Source organism: Hemiscyllium ocellatum, chromosome 14, assembly GCF_020745735.1.
Source record: "Hemiscyllium ocellatum isolate sHemOce1 chromosome 14, sHemOce1.pat.X.cur, whole genome shotgun sequence".
NCBI lineage: Eukaryota > Metazoa > Chordata > Chondrichthyes > Orectolobiformes > Hemiscylliidae > Hemiscyllium > Hemiscyllium ocellatum.
This window is the reverse complement of record NC_083414.1, coordinates 46,372,838-46,393,168: the sequence shown is the minus strand read 5'-3', so window position 1 is coordinate 46,393,168 and position 20,331 is coordinate 46,372,838. Positions and strand designations below refer to the sequence as shown.

At 38.4% G+C, this 20,331-nt stretch overlaps 1 protein-coding gene across 1 annotated transcript in view; it reads left to right on the top strand.

The window, feature by feature from the left end:
* Positions 1-20,331, top strand: part of eogt (EGF domain-specific O-linked N-acetylglucosamine (GlcNAc) transferase) — a 65,361-nt gene that overhangs the window by 30,029 nt on the left and 15,001 nt on the right. The window contains exons 10-14 of the mRNA XM_060835207.1: positions 7,747-7,839; positions 7,940-8,011; positions 9,024-9,110; positions 10,786-10,854; positions 14,673-14,728. Coding sequence (XP_060691190.1) covers positions 7,747-7,839; positions 7,940-8,011; positions 9,024-9,110; positions 10,786-10,854; positions 14,673-14,728 — 377 coding nt within the window. The remainder of the gene's footprint in view (positions 1-7,746; positions 7,840-7,939; positions 8,012-9,023; positions 9,111-10,785; positions 10,855-14,672; positions 14,729-20,331) is intronic.

Here is a 20,331-nt window from a genome sequence, read left to right as displayed (position 1 = left end):
GTTGAGTCTGGAACTTGGAAATTGGAGACCCTGCAGGTCTGTGCAGTGCAGGGGTCTGTGTGTCATGTTGTTTCCCTTTAAAAGCCCTAACATCAGTAGGACCTGCAGTCTTTTCCCTCATGGGTCTAGTCACTGACCCTGCTTACACCGAATGTGGTCACAGACATGTACTTCCCCATTGCACACTTTTAATTTCTAGCATGATGAACGGCAATGATGGTAGACTGGTTAGCAAGGTTAGATCACATGGAATACAGGGATAACTAGCTATCTGGATACAGAACTGGCTCATGGTTTGAAGTTAAATTCAATGAATGATTTAGAGGGCAATGATAACACTGAGGAGTGAATGAACAGTGGTGGAAATTGAAGTAAAGTATCATAGTAGGCTTTATTATAAAAAGCTAGATGAATTCCTTTAAGGAAATAGTAAACAAGGCTATTGGGCCTAGAATCATGGGCAGGAATCTGAAGGGCGACCTCTGTGTGCAAACTGAGATTGAAGCAGCAATGTAATTTCAGAATCAGCTGGAGCCTTTGCTGAAGAGGAGTTGAAGGAGAGAGTAACATTAGTGCTATTGTTACCTCCAGACATTTTGTCCATCTTGCTGAAAACCCCTTGTTTGAAACCATTCTGTAAATCTTTTACCCACCTTTCCGACAGCTCTCTTATATCTGATTTCTAGCACAGGATCAGCCCTATCCAAATTCTATACTCAGTGACTTAGTCTTGCTGCACTAGCCCTATTTGTGCTTTTCCAGTTCACTTCAGCCTTTGCAGTTAACTGCACAGTCTCCTTTCAATGCTTCTCCTACATTGTCCAACTTAGTGAAACTATGCTTATTTGATTCCACTCTCATCCACTTTTGACACTGTCAAAGTCGTGTCAGCAATTCTGTTCCCTCCTCAGGGCTTTGTTTCAGCTTGAATTGGGCTACTGTAATTTCTACTTCCTCATTAACTTAATGCTGGATTCCAATTTCTTCTTCACGAAGACAGCTTACTTCCATTCCAGTGGTATTGCCTGCCTCAGCAAAACTGCTGCTTAACCATTTGACCATGCCTTCTTCAAACCAGAATCACCATTTCTAGTGCTGAACTACTGGTCTTCTATCCTCCAACCTCTAGAAACTCTAGGTCATTCAAAACTTTGATTTCTGTACCCTGTCTTACTGCAGCTTTTGTTCACTGATGATGACAATGCATGACACTTTACATTGATTACCCATCCTGGACACCCCAGGAAGTTAAGATTATCACCCAGTTGTTTGAATCTTGACCTAAATCCATCTCTGTCTGTCCTCTAGCTCTGTGACCTGCCAAGAGCTCTGGGTGTTCCTCCAGTGTTTGCCTCTTGTATGTCCACATTCCTTTTGCTTCGTTACTCTTCAGCTGTTTGGGCTCAGTGCTCTAGAATCCCCTCCTGAAATCTGTTTCTTTATCTTGTTACCTACCTTTGTAACTCCTGGAATCCAACTGTTGACCACAGCATTCTCCTTCTTTGCACTTCCTTGTTTTTCAGCTCCATTATAGCTTTTGAACCATGCAGAAGCACTACTTTTATTCCAAGTAGCCAAATCCAGCAAACATTTCCCTCCATGCCTTTGCAATAATATAATCAAATAATTTTCCTTATCTGTATTTTATTCTATACCATGTTTGGTACAAATCAGTTTTTGCACATATTTTCTTCCATACCTTGAACCTTAATCTATCCAGATATTCTGTTTGTCCTTAAGTGTATGCGAAATGTGGATAATGACCTGATGTTTTCTCATATGGAGGAGTCTAAAACCAGGAGTTTTAAAATTAAGGCTCCCCCATTTATGAATGAGATGACGAGTAACTTCTTTTTATCTTGGGGTTATTAGACTACAGAATTCTTTTTCCAGCAAGAAATGGATACTGGGTCATTGAATGTATTCAGTGTTGAGTGAGGTTTTTCTTCAAGGTAATTGAGAGTTAGAATTGATGATGGTCTTACTGAACGTTGTAGCAGACTCCAGGAGCTGAATGATGTACTCCTGCTTCTGATTCTGGCATGTTCTATCATAAGCTTAGCTCTCTCATGACTAACTTCTCCCATGATGAAGGCCTAAATAAGCTATTACATTAGTACAGTTTTAGGTTGTCAAAGTCCTAGTTTAAGGATTTTATATATGAAGCAGCAAAGGCAAAACTGATTGGACATAATCAGATTATGCAGCATAATTTAAATTATTTTGGAATGTGGAGGAAGAAATTAATGTTCAATTATTTTACACACTGAAAACTTAATTGCATTTATCACAAGTGCCCTACATCTCTGCAGTTTATTTGTGACACATTATTGCTGAATCTGAAAGTGAATTACTTATTACTGTCTCTGAACTCTAATAACCTTGGAGATTGCCACACGAAGCAATTAAAAGTAATTTGCTGCTTGATGGGTAGCTACCTTGTGCAGTAATGTTGACGATCATAATTTGCTATGCTGCTCAAGTTTCTACATTTCTAAAAAAAAAATCTTGTTTCTCAAAAGTAAAAATTGGATTCATAAATATATTCTGATTTGACCAATATGAGCAGTATTTATCAGATTACTTGCTATCCTATGTACAAATGGAGAGGACATAGTTATTTACCAGAAGGAAATGTTTTGCTTGAATACCTTTTGTTGTTGACACCATAAATTTGAAGGTGTTAGGCCAGAGAAGAGCCTGGAAGTAGGTAAAAGGGAAGTAGAATTATGTTCCTTGTATTCTTTTTTTTCAAGCTAAGTAATGAACATTGCAATGGATGAAAAAGAACAGGTTGGGTGCCTTTGATTTCTGATAGATACTCCTGGTGGTGGAAGCTCTCTGTAGGCCACTTGCAGTCAAACTAGCCTCTGTTGGTACTGGAAATAAAGCGAGTTAGTCATGCAGCTGATTTCATGATCAAATAGCTGGTGAAAGGTAGGCGGAGTAACGAAACCGAAAATCTTACAGTATATAAATCATACAAATTATATATCCAGCTTTCTCATTGAATTGTGCGCTCTCAGAGGCAAAACAGCTTGCCACTGCCAGGATCTTCCAGCAGAGGTGCTGCAGGGGCCATATTTAATCCCAGTTGTGCACCAGTTCTAATGCTACAAGTTGGAATGACCATTTGAGGTCTTCTTGCAACATTGCAATTCAGAAGGAGATGCCTCGGAGAGGGAGGTGGAGCAGTGCTTCAAGTTCAATGGGACTTTACATTCCTGGTGCACAGCGTGTTGGAGAGGAGAACAGTCCTTTTCCCTCAGTATTGCCAGAGGAGATGAAGGCTTCAGGACCTGCTAGCCTGGTCAGAGTCTGTGGATTATCCATATCCAGAGGAACGTGTGCAGTGCTGGAAGGACGTTAATGGCTTGTGCTGTAGAAAGGTAAGTCCACTATCTTCTTCCTGCTACCTTACACCCATTCCAACTTTGCTACTGCACTGTCTACCATCTCACTATGCATATAGCACCTTCACTCTCCCATTGTCATCCTCCTCATTCTCTAAAACTATTAACTCTTCCTGCCTTCTGCTCACTCACTCGGGTCACCACACTACTTTTCCTGCTTCTATAGCACTTCAAAAGCCCTGCCAGCCACATTATTTCACCTAATCCCTCTCTTTGTCTTATAATAGGGCTGAAAGGTCAATGAAGATGGTGAGGTGACTGACCTTTCGTTCATCAACCTTTTCAAAGACAAGATCCTGGAGTTAGTGAGAGAGGATCAAAACTATCCAAGGAGATGTTGAGACCTCCATACTCAGCAACTAAGCAAGTTTCGTTGCAGAGTGGTGTGCTGCTCTCCCATTACCACTGTGGTAAATGTATTTGTAACATGCTAAAGCTTCTGCCCCTATTGTGCAACTTAAGCCTTCTTTTCTGTTCTGTAAGCATCAGAGGTACCCACATAGTCTCTGAGGTGAAGAGACCAACCTCTCTAAGCATCGGTTCCTTTTGCACCTCTGAGAAAGAAGCCATGGATGCTTCAGGACTGCAGGAGGCTAGATACTTGCTCAACTCCAGGCTGACAAAGATCCTGTAGATTTGGCTATAAATAACTTCATGCAATTGCACAGCCTCACACAGAACCAGCAGGCAGTCAGTAAACCAGACTGAAGGATAAAGGAGCCTGTCTCGGGCCTGCTGCGGTGCTCCATCGAGGCTCAGTTCAAGCTGAAAGAATAGCAACTAATTTTCCACTTGGGGACCCTGCAGCCTTCAGGACTCTACCAAGTTCAGTGATTCTAGAACTTGAACCTTCTTCCATGTCCTTTATCCACCTCCACATCCAATTTCTACCATGATATGGGCTGCTTTTAGCACATTCAACCCATTTTCACATATTTATGGCCCCATTATTAACTTTATTCTCCACCTGGCTCACTATCATCCATCCCTTTGTTTACTTAACTACCTTTCTTTCTCTCTAGGTTCCACCTATCAGCTAACTCCCACTCCTGACCACTGTCTACAACATAAATATCACATTTTCCTAGCTGCTATCAATTCTAAACAAGGGTCACTGGATTCTGCTTTCTTTCAGCAGATTCTGCAAGACTTGCTGCATTTCTCCAGCAATTTCCCTTTCTGTTGAGGGTTGGAAGTATCCATCACCATTATCTGCCTGGTGCTGGTTGTGGCAAAGGTCTGGCTGTCTCCATGGTCAGTTTGGCAGCTGCCCTGGAAAACTGTCCAGTTTAACAGTTATGGGCTGCTGGAAATACACACAGACCTGCATTCCATCACTGTCATTGTTTCTCAGTAGCAATGGCAAGGTGAGAGGCGCTGAGGAACCGGGAGCTCATTCCAGATGCCACTTCCTGTCAAGAAGACATGGTAATCCGGCATGGAATCGGATTTGAAACCACGCATATGCCTTTCTGAAATCTCCTTTCAGGACACACCAGTGGGATGCACCCCTGCCTGCAATCCCCAAATCTTTGCATGTCTTTGTCAAGGAGAGTAAGTCTACATCTGGGCAGGACACTCTCCGCATGCCTGGGCTCTCCAGCCATAATCACTCCCACCCCCTGGAGCTATCCAACCAAATCGTCAAGGCCAGCTGACTCCATTACAAAGTATCAACTCCTGTTTCTGTTGATGAGATAGTTTTTGTGTAGTGTCCTGGGATATCCTTGGTCTGTGCCTGCATTGAGCTTTGGGCAAATAGCTTGGGCCTGCTAAATGTTGACCGCATCCTTGGGATCTTTTTCATTTGGAGGGTGTTTGGCATCTGTTGGAGGTTGCTGTTGCTCCTGGGTCTGCTGATGCCGTTGGTTCACTTCAGTACATCAAAGCTATCTTTTTATTCATGTAATGATAGTGCTTGCCATTGTTGACTCCATTCTGGATGGGTACCCTAAACGTATGCTGAGAATATCAGATATCTAAGACCTCATTAGTGTGATTCCTGAGCAGTCCTACATTCACAAATGAGGCACTAAGATAGGTCTTGACTCAGCAATGACGTGGAGGCCTCCAAAAAGGAAGGTCCTGAAAAGCCTGTACTTGGAACTTGTGAAATATCACAGCCAATGCAGATGTATGCATCACAAAAAACCTTGTTGAGCAACTATGCTGGGATAGTGCAATTGTGCAGCAACGTATCCACACCCTTGACTGTTCAGCGCTGGCAAGCATGACAATCTGACTGACTTTTTTTGTCTATGCTGAAAGGTAGAGATGCAAATGGCCAGGTAAGCACATAAATTAATGAGTGCCACAAAAGCAAGCTAGGGGCCCTGAAATGCATCCTGTGTAGATGGATGTGATGGGTTGTGTCCCTATGCACAAAGTGACCTGACAAGAGTATTGCAGTGTGGCATGTTGTTGACCTCCAAAGTGCAGTTGTGTTCTGATGCAGATCAAGGTCAACTGCAACATGGTGAGGTTTTACCTTGCCAGTGCCAGTTCCATGGATGAAGGATGGAGGTGCTCTCTGCCCAAGGAATGTGCTCTAAGAATGTGGGAAATCATTGTCACCATGGAGGCTGGTGAGCTGCAGCTTCCAGATAGCCACAGTGACTTTCAAGTCAGGAATTGATGTCGTCTAATTACTCGTCAGTACCTGGGAGAATTGTGATCTGGCTAAAATGAGGTGAGGTTAACTAATATAAGATAGTAATACAGGCAGACATAGCCCTCACAGCTTACTAGCAAGATCCACACTTAGCTGTTGAAACCTAGAAAGGGAAATCAGCCTTTAATTTTCTCAGTTCAGAATTTCATTTTATCATGGCTATATTCTCCTGAATTTCTCACCATTGTACCACTGCTCAAGGGCTGGAAGATTCAGCTCAATATTTTAGAGGGTGTTGACTTGTCAACAGAAAAGATCGTAAAACTGAAACATTAACTATAATACTTCAATTGATCCATGGCAGTGGACAAGAGCAAGGAGATTTTCCAAATAATCAGACTGAAGGATTCTTAGTGACACACACAGACTTCAAATGAAGAAGTGGAAAACAGGAAATACCAATTACAATTAAATTATTGTACAAGAAGAAAAATAACTTTTGGATATATGCATGGGATTAAGAGTGTGATATAAAAGCTGAGGGACAAAATCTACATTTGTTAACTGAATTTGACAGTGATAGTACAATATTGTGTCTTTACTACATCAGCAGCTAAAGATAGCATACCTTAAATAAAGTATTTGTGGTTCGGTTTTAAAATTCCATCCTTTGGGAAAGTCACCATTAGTCACAACCTATCTGGATGACATGTATTTGACAAAATGCACTGTATAATAATATTCAGTGCTGAATTCTACTCTCATATGGGTTTGCTTATCTTTTTTCTGACATCTGTTTTCTGGTGATTTTGATATGCTGTACTTCAAAATAAATTGAGCAGTGCTTTCACTTCTTTCATGTCATCAATAGCCTGAATGTTTCATTAAAATGATAATTCTAAGGCTTGCCTGATTTTACAGTCTGTATTAAATTGTTTTCAAAAACCATTCCACATTTATGAAGGTTAATTTTATTTTGTCAACTACTGCCATCTCAGTTTGGTGTCTCTCTGTAGGTATGGTTCTCACTTTTTTTAAAAGCTACATTTCAGATTATTTGAAAATTGCTTATTTACAGTCAATCTTTTGAACAATAAAATATACCACTTATGAGAAGGTGCTGATTCTTCATCAGAAGTGTATCTGAACAGTAGAGGCCTCCTTCTGCCTACCATACAATCATGTGTTGCTTCTTCTGATATTAGTTGCATTCTGCAAATATGATATTGTGAAAACTATTGGACTGTACAAGATATGTCATCTCATTTTTTTACTGTGTGAAAATTTTCCAGAAAACTCTTTTGAAGTAGATTGTTTGTCTGTGTCTGTATTTTGTACTTGAAATAAATGAAAATAAATTAAGCACTGATTTTAGTTTATTTGATGTAGTTTGGAGCCTGACCATGACATTGAAAAAACCTAAAGCCGGGCTCTTCTTTTGTGAATTTATTGGTGCTCTCAAATGCCTCTCCATTTGTATTTTGATTGTTGACATTGTCTACTTCGACATGAGTTATTTCAACAGATATTCTATTTTGAAAACTATGTTTTAAATTACTTCAAAATAAATTACAAATAACTTTTGACCACTGCGCAGACTCTGCAATTTATCTCATTCTCTTGCCAGTTACAGCTGTTTGGCTATATAGTTATTTCTGATGTGCATATTTGTATCTTGACCTGCTTATTTGATACAGCAGTCTTCCTTGTTTTGTCTTGCAGAGTTCCTATGGATATGGTGATTTATTTAGTGATACCTGGAAAGTATTCACTGATCACAACATTATACATTTAAAGACATTTGATTTTAAAAAGGTATGGAATATTTTGATACTTTTGGAACTATAATTTATGCACATAAAACATCTTCTGTTTATGTACCATTATTTTGTTCCTTTTGTCTGTGGTAATTTAGGTATGCTTCAAGGAGGTAGTCTTTTCCCTACTCCCACGCATGCGCTATGGATTATTTTACAATACTCCTTTGGTAAGTGCATTTAATCCATTAGAAATTGTTAATTTGTGTTATAAAAATAATGTTTATTTAATACATTTCATTTAGAATGAAAGCACTACACAAACCTTACCACTGAAGTTTTATCCCCTCTGCTCAATGCTGTCATAGAAGCTCTCACTTAAATTCTTTAAGAATGATGGATTTTTAGTTACATGCAGTATTCTAAAATAGTTTATGAGAGAAATTCATTTCTTTTGAGTATAAGTAAACAACAATGGAGAGGTTCCAATATACTAGTTCTCATCTGAACACCCTTATAGACTGCATCTTGTACATTTCGAGTATAAAATATGCCCAATGAATTTTTACTCTGAAAAGATGACTATAAATTGGGTGTTCTTTTTCTTGTCTTATCAGAATGAACAACCAAGTTTGCTGCAGTTTTTAAATAGATTGAAATAACCAAATGATATTGTGATTTTGAAGAGTGGCAGAGTGACATTTTGTTCTCTTTTGTTACTGAGACTATATGTTGTACTTAGGTTAGCTGGCAATTTTGTTTTCTTGACTATTAATCCAGCTAACAAATATTTTTCATATTCTATTTATGTTAGTTATCCAGTTTTTTATATATTGTAATAAAAGAGAAACACCCAGAACTGAGAAACATCCGATGCAGTTAACTGTAACTGTTGTCACTTGTCATTTTGTAATGTTAACAGATAATGTTCTAATAAGTCAGTGATTAAGGCCTGGAATTATTTCAACAGATTTCACGCAATCTGCCTCTTAGATGTGTGGAACCTGATGGATGAAATTAAAAAGCAAATTATTGAGGATGCTGGAAATCTGAAATAATCCAGAAAATTATGGAAATACTCAGCAGGTCTGGCAGCATCTGAGGAGAGAAAGAGAGTTAATATTTCTGGTCAATAACTTTTCATCAGAACGGAAATATGTATTGAGAATATGTGCTATGTTTTTATATAATATTGACCTCATAGAACAGTGTACTAATGCTTTCTTTGCTTGTAAACAACAGGTGCCTGACTGCTTTAGCACAGGAATGTTCAGAGCTTTTTCACAACATGTCCTGTTTAGACTAAATATTACTCAAGAAAGGTCACAGGTAAGAGTCTTACTGTAGAAATCTCCATAAGCCTATCCATTTGGCTTTCACTTTCAACATTAGAATGGTATCACAGGCATAGACCACTCATTCCAGTGTAAGAATTTACAATTTTTCAACAACTCTCTGTCTGTAGTAGGATAAGGTCTGCACTTCCATTAACAGGTTTTATTAAGCAGAAGTTTCTACAAGAGATTATAAGCAAGGATATTTTCTAAAAACCTGGAGACTCTAGCTCCAGAACCATCTGATTTGACATCACTATGACACAGCCCCTTTCTCACATGATCAGTCACTATTCTTCGAGTATATAGTACGTGTGAGCTAGGAGCAGGAATCGGCAATTCAGCTCCTTCAGCTTGCTCCACTGGTCAGTTCAATCATGGCTTATCAGTGCCACTTTCCCACGTGAACTTCATAACCCTCGATGTCAGTAGTTTTGAGAAACCTAACGATTTCTATCTTAAATTTGCTCAATGCCCAAATTTCCACAGCCCTCAGGTAGAGAATTCCACAGATTCACCAACCTCTGAAGAACTTCCTCCTCTTTTAGTTTTAAGTGGCATATCCCTTATCTTGAGATTATATTTTCTGGGTTGTGACTCACTAGCCAGGGGAAGCATCTTATCAGCATCTGCACTAGAAAGAAATTGCTAACTCTTAACTCCACACTGTTCAGCCAGTAAGGCTTATTATGTGATGCCTGAATCATTAACTGCCCAATCTTATTTCTCAAGCTTCATTTGAAATCTGTTGTCTTGAAACCATTCCTCCATAGCCTGAAACCTTCAGATGTTGCAACCTTACTTCTTCTGCATGTCTCCAGAAATTGATTTAAGCTGGGTTGTGATCTAGATGTCTCTGTACTCTTGCACTAGGGAGGCATGGCCTTGGCTATGATGCCCCTTCCATAGTAATGTGCCCAGGTGACATTCTGATTCATTGAAGAACTAGAGTGCATTTTTAGTTGTCATTGTTTTTTGGATTGTTGTTTGAAATTAGTTGAGGATTACACTCAAACTCAGCTATTCAATTCTGAGGCTTTTGTCTGTTACTTAGGATGCCATGCAAATTCAAAGGGAAATTGTCTCTTCAGACAATCTGACACAGCTCTTGAGTACATGGGAAAATCACTAACTTTGAATTTAGCTGTCACACAGAAGATAAACTGGGCGGCACGGTGGCACAGTGGTTAGCACTGCTGCCTCACAGCGCCTGAGACCCGGGTTCAATTCCCGACTCATGCGACTGACTGTGTGGAGTTTGCACGTTCTCCCCGTGTCTGCGTGGGTTTGCTCCGGGTGCTCCGGTTTCCTCCCACAGTCCAAAGATGTGCGGGTCAGGTGAATTGGCCATGCTAAATTGCCCGTAGTGTTAGGTAGGGGTAAATGTAGGGGTACGGGTGGGTTGCGCTTCGGCGGGTCGGTGTGGACTTGTTGGGCCGAAGGGCCTGTTTCCACACTGTAAGTCTAATCTAATCAATAAACTCTGTCTTCTCAGCTTTAAAATGTTATCCATTTCAACCAAAAGGGAAATGGCTCTTTCAGAATGATTAAATATATTTATATTGTCATGAGATAATTTTGCTGAAATTTCTAAATGAAAATTTGGAGATATATTTTAATATTTGGAAATGTTGCTATATGCCAAATAATTTTATTTTTTTTTAATCAAGATTGGCAAAATTCGTGTTACACTTCTAGTTCGCAGTACTCAGTATCGTAGAATTTTAAATCAGGATGAGGTGAGTAGTAAAAGGAAGCAATTATTTTGTGTTGTCTAAGATATAACAATGATTATGGAATCTTGTCCTTATTTATTAACTTTTTTTTGATTCTAGGCAATGTATTTGAAATGTTTTGCAATAGTTTTGTTAAAATAAAATATATCCACTTGCTGTTTAGTGACCTAGTGCATTGTCTGTTTTGGTATCAGATTCTTAATGTAGGCTCAGTTTAAAAAGGCCTTTCAGACAATATCAAATTCGCCCAAAAATGTTGCCTACCCCTTCTTCTCTTTTACAGTATCTAACAGTTTCTTAATAAATCTAGTGTCATTTTACAACTACCTCTTCTCCCAATGACTATCTCTAGGTAACTATCACCTTCAGAAATATTTCCTTGTTTTTATCATAAAGTTCTTTTTTAGAACCTTCAGTCAGTGCTCCCTTATCATGTTGCCTGCATTGTTTCCGCTTTGATTTCTCATTCTTGATACTACCTTTGTATTCGTCTAAGATTGCCTCAGTGTCCAGGGTTTTTTCAGGTGAGGAATATATCAAACAACTCCTCAGGGAGTTCAAATGGAGAGTCATAAGATGTAAAAGCAGCAGTAGGCCATTCAGCCCACTGAGTCTGCTCCCCAATTCAGTGAGATCATGGCTGATCTGATCACCCTCAACTCCGGTGCTTTCCTTTTCCCCATAATCGTTAATACTCTTACTGTTTAAAACTTTGTTTATCTAAACCTCGACAGCCCTCTGTAGTAATGAATTCCACAGATTAACTATCCTCTGAGACAAGAAATTCCCCTTCATCTCGGTCTTAAATGTGTGACCCCTCTATTCTGAAATTATGCCCTCTGGTCCCAAACAGTCCAAAAAAGCTGAACAACTTTTGTGAATCTACCCTTTCAATTCTACTAAGAATCTTGTGTATTATAATAAGGTTGCCCTCATTTTTTGATATTTAAATGAATAAAGACCAATCTATTCAATCTCTCCTTATAAGATAGTCCCACCAAACCTGGGAAAAGCTGAGTGAACCTTCTCTGGTCTACTTGTAATGCTAGTACATGGACCCAAAACCGTTCGCAGCATACCAGCTGTGGTCTAACTAGTGCCTTGTATAGTTTTAACAAATTTTTTTAATGTTCCATTCCCTTTTAAGAAAAGGCCAATATTCTGCTTACTTTCCATATTACCCAGAGAACTTGGATGCCAGCTTTTTGTGATTCATGGATGAGGACTTTTAAATCCCTTTGTTCCATAGCTTTCTGTACTATTTTTTCATTTAAATAATATTCTGCTCCTCTATTTTTCCTGCCAAAGTGCATAAACACACATTTCCTCACATTCTTTGCCTTCTTTCTTTCACAAATGCTTCCTGATCGGCTGAATGTTACCAACCTTTTGCTTTTAAATCCTCATGAGGTCTTCCCTGTGGTGTTGTTGGTTTTATTTTTATTGCTCTTGTGCCTGAAAGGCCATCTGGTCCTGTAGGAGGCAAACTGTATGCAATTGCTTCCAGATACAACTTGGCCAGTGTACCATACAAGTTGAGTGTATCCTTCAAAGATTTAAACTCACCTGAGTTGGCAATAAGACAAAAGGTCATGAATGATTTGCAGGGTGTAATTTGCAACTTTAACTAATATACAATGAGATGAGATTCTGTGTTAGTTGGTTGGTGACCAACACAGGTATCTCACTCAAGTACAGCTAGACAACCCTTTATCTGAAAGCCCAAAATCCGAAAAGGTCCGAAATCCAAAGGTATTTTCATGAAGTTTTTTTCTCGTTAACAAGGTTGTTTGACATGCAAACAGTTAACCCAACTCCACACCCACTCAATGCATGTCACTCAGATGTGATGGGTGCGGGATGTGGCCCAGCACTGGCTGGCCTCAATTCTGTTTCAGGGTCCATTTTACTCTCAGTAAGTCTGCTGTTTGGTAAGATTTTTAAGAATTTCATCATCAAACGGTCACTTGTTCTGAAATTCGAAAACTTCTGAATTTCAAAAACCAGCTGGTCCTGAGCATTTCGGATAAAGGATTGTATGCCTGTACTTCCACCATTGATGAATGCATGGTGCCATGGAGACTTGGTGCATTTATAATGAAGTGAGCTGCAAAGAATTGCATGAATTAAGTTGTTTGATCTCAAGGAAGGAAACCCTTCATGAAACTAAAATCTATATGCTGTTTTAATTACCCTTTTTCCTCTCCTTTTGATTGGTTATTATTCAATTCATCTCCGTCCTAGCACTCAAACTCTCATAGCCTACTTAACTTACAAAAAGACTTTAAGAAAGTGTAAGCGTGTCACATGATTGGAGTTCCCACTCTCAACTTAAAATGGCCACTTAAAAGGGAAAAAAAACAGTGAAAATGTACCTCTTCTAAATGTGTGTTGTCTGTCTCTATTGAATTATTTCCATGTAAGGTTAATTTTTTTCTGGTCGTTAAATATGTTAGGCTAAAGGTTAACAAAATCTAAATGTATCAATTGCACAAGTTTGCTGAATGTTTTCTACCATAAGTTCACACAATTCTCCCAGGTTACCTCCTTATGTATGTACCAAGTCTCCATGTGTTTAATAATGGTGGAAGTACTTGATACTCCCACTTGACGCTTGAAGGATCTCAATTTTCCAAACTCTCCATAATTTCCTTACTAATTCACGTTGCCTGTGTCATTCAATGGCTGGGAAAATTCATCGCTAATTTTTCTGATAATTGAGGTTAGATTAATAGAACAGTAGTTCTGGGACAGGAATGATCTTGTTTATATTTCTTGTTTATTTTCTGCATCCTCCTGTTGACTCTTCCAAACCACCTATTTAGAACCTCTAATTTTGTATCTTTGAGAATCCTCAATGCTTTGGTTGATTACTTTCTGTAATGACATTGAGGTCATAAAGGGTAACAATTTGGTCACAATACTTGTGAGCTAGTGAGGGAAATAATAATTCATAATCCTCATTCCTGGTTTAACTAGGAATTACTGTTGAAACATTTGTAATGTTAGCTCAGGAGAGGTGTAGGCTTGACGTTGATGTTGTTCACAGTTATGTAAATTGCCTAAAATTATCAGCAAGCTACAGAAGTATTTCAATCACTGTAGGACAACACCCACCATGACTCAATAGCTGAGGAAAGATTCAGAAAAACAAACAAAACAAAATTGCCCTGCTTTCATATCTTGCTTTACACCTGTAATCTGTGTATGGGAAAAAGTCTTGCATCAGTGTGCATTTCATTCCATTCTCATTATAGATATCCACATTTATAATGGAAATGGCCCATGTAAACTAATCATGCACTAAATAAACCCACCCTCACACCAATATTGCTACCATGTATCTTGCATCATCTCAGTCTGTACTGCAAAAAACACACTATAATCAAACTCTGCTTCCTAAATTACTGTTGTTATTTAGCAATAATAGTAAAATATAAGAATTTAAAAGGGGCTAAATAAATTTAGTTTTGAAATATAATTGTTTACTCCCCATGTGCAACACCATGCTGGTTAACTCATTATAAAGAATATACAAAGACTTGCATATAAGGTGGATTTACATTGTGCTGTATATGTATTATTTTCTCTGCTGTAATTTGATAGCATTTCTGATATAGAAAATCCTCTTCATTATCACAAGCAATATCGTGGGAGATAGCTATCATTATATAATGATAGCTGTGTTTAATTTTTGAACTGTATTAAGAGTTTTATTGCTCATAAATTGTAGAAGGCTTTTTTTAGTTCCTAAATTATGCTAAATGCTTAATGAAATTGAACAACTAAATAAACTGCAAGTATTTTAATTTTGTCCTCAGCTGGTGAAGGCACTGAAGACAGTAACTGTATTTGATGTCAGAGTGGTGGACTACAAGTAAGTGTTAAATAGCTGACAAATGGCAGGGGGTGCTCAGACAATCTACTAAAATTACATTATAGAATTTGCACTTTTCAAATAAACAGAAATATAAATTGCTGGAGAAATTCAGTCGGTCTAGCAGCATCTGTGAACAGAAAGCACAATTAACATTTCAAATCTAGTGATGCTTCTTCAGAACTGCTGGTGGGTAGTAAAGGGTAATATATGTGCTAAAGAAGGGAGGTTTGAGGATGTAGGTGGAGACAGAGCCCAGAGGGAGAGAAAGAATATTAGGCAGACTAAAGGATTGATAATTGTAAGCCCAGGAGAAAGAAGAACTGCTAATGGAGACCACAAATCAGTGCAATTGGGTTGGTTATGCTGATATGATCCAATGTGGTGACAGGGCCATGGATGTGCAGTGGGTAAAGAACATTCATTTAGGTGTTTAGGTCTAAATGTATTGAACTTAATATTAAGTGTAAGAAGGTTGCAGAGTTCCCTTCTGGGGAAAAAAAAGCATTTCATTTTGCTGCTTTTCACCTACTCATGGTCCCCATTAACAGCTCTTCTTTCTCCTGAGCTTACCATTATCAATTCCATTTTCTGCTTAACACTCCACCTAATCGCTTACTTCTGTCTTTAGCATATATACCAGTTTTTCCCTCGCTACCATCACTTCTGAAGGTGGGCCACCAGATCTGAAACATTAACTCTGTGTTGTGGTTCTGTTTGCTGAGCTGGGAGTTTTTGTTGCAAACGTTTCGTCCCCTTTCTAGGTGACATCCTCAGTGCTTGGGAGTCTCCTGTGAAGCGCTGCTGTGCTGATTCCTCCGGCATTTATAGTGGTTTGAATCTGCCGCTTCCGGTTGTCAGTTGCTGTCTGCTGCAGTGGCCGGTATATAGGATCTAGGTCGATGTGTCTGTTGATAGAATTTGTGGATGAGTGCCATGCCTCTAGGAATTCCCTGGCTGTTCTCTGTTTGGCTTGCCCTATAATAGTGGTGTTGTCCCAATCGAATTCATGTTGTTTGTCATCTGAGTGTATGGCTACTAAGGATAGCTGTCGTTTCATGGCTAGTTGGTGTTCATGGATGCGGGTTGTTAGCTATCCTTAGTAGCCATACACTCAGATGACAAACAACATGAATTCGATTGGGACAACACCACTATTATAGGGCAAGCCAAACAGAACAGCCAGGGAATTCCTAGAGGCATGGCACTCATCCACAAATTCTATCAACAGACACATCGACCTAGACCCTATATACCGGCCACTGCAGCAGACAGCAACTGACAACCGGAAGCGGCAGATTCAAACCATTATAAATGCCAGAGGAATCAGCACAGAAGCGCTTCATAGGAGACTCCCAAGCACTGAGGATGTCACCTAGAAAGGGGACGAAATATTTGCAACAAAAACTCCCAGCTCGGTGAACAGAAGCACAACAATGAGCACCCGAGCTACAAATCTTCTCACAAACATTAAACATTAACTCTGCTCTCTCTGCACACATGCTGTCAGACCTGGTGAGTTTCCCCAGTAATTTTTGTTCTTGTTTCAGATTTCCACCATCTGCAGTTCGTTGTTTTATTTTAATAGAATTAAATGAAAAGAAACTGCTATACCGAATCAAAAAGTGGTAATTTCAGTCCTCTTTTATTTGTAAGTTGTATAAACATTTTGCAGGTAGAATTACTTAGTTCCCAGAACTTCCTCAACTGGGATTAAAAGCTTTCACTTTTTAACACATTAATAGGAACGTTTGCCTTTTATTGTTGTGGTTTAGAGGAGCTTGGGTGCATGAGAAAAATACATTGAAATGACTGGTAGCAAGGCACTTGCATAAATTCTGTTAAACTAACTGTGTAACCATTGAGGCAGTATTGTGTGCCTGATCTTTTGAGTGAAGGTATAGATGGCAAACTTATAGAGCAAGATCTGCCAATTTTAGGTGTTGTTTGCAGACTGAAAGTGTAAGCTATCCAGAGACTGAAGCAGGCTGGGAGTTCATGACGTAGGATGTCACTGCAAAAATCTGACTGTGTAATGGTCATCATTAACTAGTACTTGATGTTTTTAATTTTAAAAACATCCAAGTTTAGTTAATAAACTGCACTTAAATTCCCTTCCTGTCATTGAGGAATTTGAACATGAGTCTTGAGATCATGTAATGCAGAGATTTGGGTTTTGGTCGTGTGACTTAACAATTATGCTAAGGTTCCTCATAGTATTGTGGAACCAGAAGTACACAGCAAAAAATATTAGTTTCTTTTCATTCAGTTATTAATGTATGGTATCAATAGCTCTCTTTTGAAAGTAGTCTTTTAAAACCCTTGATGTATGCCATTAGATCCAGGACAATTGTCACCTGTGAGACCCATTAATTACTCCAATCCTATTTCTTTGCTGATACGGGTGTACAATCCTTTATCTGAAATGTTCGGGACCAGCTGGTTTTTAGAATTCAGAATTTTTCGAATTTCAGAATAAGTGACAGTTTGATGGTAAAATGTTTAAAAATCTTACCAGAGGAGCATGACTCACTGAGTAAAACAGAATTGAGGCCCACATCACATCCGAGTGACATGCATTGAGTGGGTATCGACTTGGTTTAACTGTTTGCACGCCAAACAACCTTGTTAATGAGAAAAAGACTTCACAAAAAAACCTTCAGACTTTGGAGCTTTTCGGATTTTGGAATTTCGGATGAAGAGTTGTCTACCTGTACTAGTCTACTAAATCTTCCTATTTTCACTAAACCCTTGGCTCACCAGTACTTCAGCAATTTTTTAGGCTTTCTGTTGAGGGCAGTGTTTGTGTAATATTGCCTTTAAGGGTCACAGATGTACTCTTACTAATCTCTTCCTTTTTAAATACCTATGAAAGCTTTTGCAATCTGTTAATGTCTTTAACCATTTACCCTTGTATCCTACTCTTTTTTTAAAAAAATTGATTAATTTGTCATTCTTTGCTGAACTTTAAAAGCCCCTCAATTCCCTTTTTGAGGAATTGAGGAGCTTTTAAAGAATTCCTTTATTTTAATGTAATCAAACATCAAATTCTGTTTAGACATGGTTGGGCTACTATGCCTTTTTTTTAATTCCATAAATGAAAGTATAATCCTTGCAAATTATGAATTGCTACTTCATCTGATCGCAAGTGGTCACCTACTAATATGTCTTTTGACCCAGTTTTCCAGTCTACATTAGTCACTGATTCACACTATAATTTGTTTTATTTAGATTGAAGACCCTAGTTTCAGTTTTAAGTAAGTCACCCTTCAATTCAATGTAAAATTTCTTATACCATAATCACTGTCCCTCAAACTTCCTGCCAAGTTGTTAGTTAAGTAGGTCGCATAGTTAAAAGTCTATTCTGTAGTTTGCCTTCCGAGTAAGAAAATTATCTTAAAACCTTGTGAATTCATCCTATGCACTTTGATTGCATATTTGGTTTTCTAGCCATTAAGAAGATAAAAAAAAATCCAGAGGTTAACTGTATTATCCCTTATTGCATGAGCCTGATTTATTATTTGTTCAACATTGCAACTACATTAAGGAGCCTTGAAACCATTCTCACTGTTTTCAGACTCTTGTTATTCCTTCACTCCATCCAAGGTAATTCGGTATCTTAAATTTTCCTTTACTGCCTTTTCCCAGACTTTATTGTCAGGGCTAAGTGTCTTGGAAAATTTAATTCCCAGCTTGGTCATTAAGCAGCCGCATTAGTTTATAACTTTTTAATTAGTGTAAATTGTTGTGAATGTTTTATGCTTACCACTTGATCATTAACAGTATGAATCAATTACAGTATTGATGTCTTTTTGGAAGGCAACCTGTTTGGAATAAATGGTTTCCATTGTAAGGCTAATGTCCAGTGACCATTTTACTTGAAAATTCAATAGGCTCCTGCCAACAGGAGTGATTTTTATGCAGCATTAACCTGTTTCTACTTTTGCATGCATTATCAACTTTATGTCTCTTTCTGTAGTTAGCAGGCTCCTGTCTTCTCCATGTCTGTGCACTCCTGAGTTCAGCTTATGTTAAATATGTTTAACTCAAGTTGCTGACTAGACAGTGGATATTCCCATATTGATACTGAGGCTTGCTGATGGTCTTGCAATATTCCCATGGCATGCTGTGTGTTTGTGGCTGGTGCTGGAATTTCAAGGGTACAGTTTTTAGGATGCAACTAAAACCATATATGGCTTTCATCCCTAACCCCATGGAATATGGAAAGATGTCAATATTCTCTATACTCAAACAATTATGTATTGGGTACAGGGAAGATCTTTATTGCTATCTTCCATGATCCCTTTATTTTTTAGATTTTTGCTATCATGGTGGTTTTAATTCAAATCAAACTTAAAACCACACAAAAACTTATTCTCAATATCATTTAGAAGTTAGCAAGTTTGTTTATAGCTGACAGTTATAATATGTTAATCTACAGTTATTTTCTCAATTCAGAATTTTACTTATCTTTAAATTCCAGGTTATAATCTAAGTTTTAATATAAATTGAAATCCCAACATTATTTTCTTCATTTGAAACTTTAACCAATAACGCAACAGGAGGCAGCCTGCTGTAGTAACTCTGAAACCTTTACGTAAGTTATGAATAATACCTACTGAAGAAGGGCAGTGACTTTTCCGTTGTAAAACGGCTCTTGCTTTCTGGTTCAGCTTAAGGCACATGTCAATACTTCATCTCTGGTCTCTCTCTAGAACCCTCAGCGGCTTCTGCTTCTGATTGGACAGCAAGATAACTTCACTTTCAAAGTTGATGTGTAGATTGGTCACTGAAAACTACTGCTTATTAATTTTTTCCAAGCCACAGGAGGATCATTGCATTCTGATTTCTCCAGGTTAAGTTAGGCATATTGCTAATTGGTTTAAAGAACATTTGATTTCTAATTGCCTGTTAAGGGTGACAGATGTTGATTGATGTCCTCTTCCACGATCTCCTGACTGGGTCCATTATCCAATGGCCCACCCTCTTCCCGACTGCCTGTTTAATATCACTTTATGACATTTTGCTAAGATGATGATTTCAAATGTTCTTTATGCCTTTGTTAGGGCAAAGGTAGCCATTTACAGTCAGGACTCAATGATTAATATTCTTGAGGTGCCTCAAATAACACTTAATTGACCAGGTTCCCATTCAGTCAGATACTCACTGATCATTTGCTTATCTCAGAGTCCTTGTTAAATGATGTTCTCTGTGTGGTGTTTGAATGTTTGGAAAGAGTTTTTTTAACTATCCCCCCGAACCCTATTTCAGTGTCACACTTTTTCTCTGTGCACGTGCAGTGCAGTTTTATTGCATCAAACTTTTAGGTGATATTTCCTAATATAAATTTCCAAACATATAAAATTATCAAGAGAATAGATAAGATAGAAGCAGAACAAATAAAACTAGAACTAGGGACGTAGCCTCAAAATAAGGGGGAGCAGATTTAGGACTGAGTTAGGAGAAACTTCTTCACCTGAAGGGTTGTGCATCTGTGGAATTTCCTGCCCACTGAAGCAGTTGAGGCTACATCATTGAATGTTTTTAAGACAAAAACAGATTTTTAAACAGTAAAGAAATTAAGGGTTATGGTAAGCAGGTAG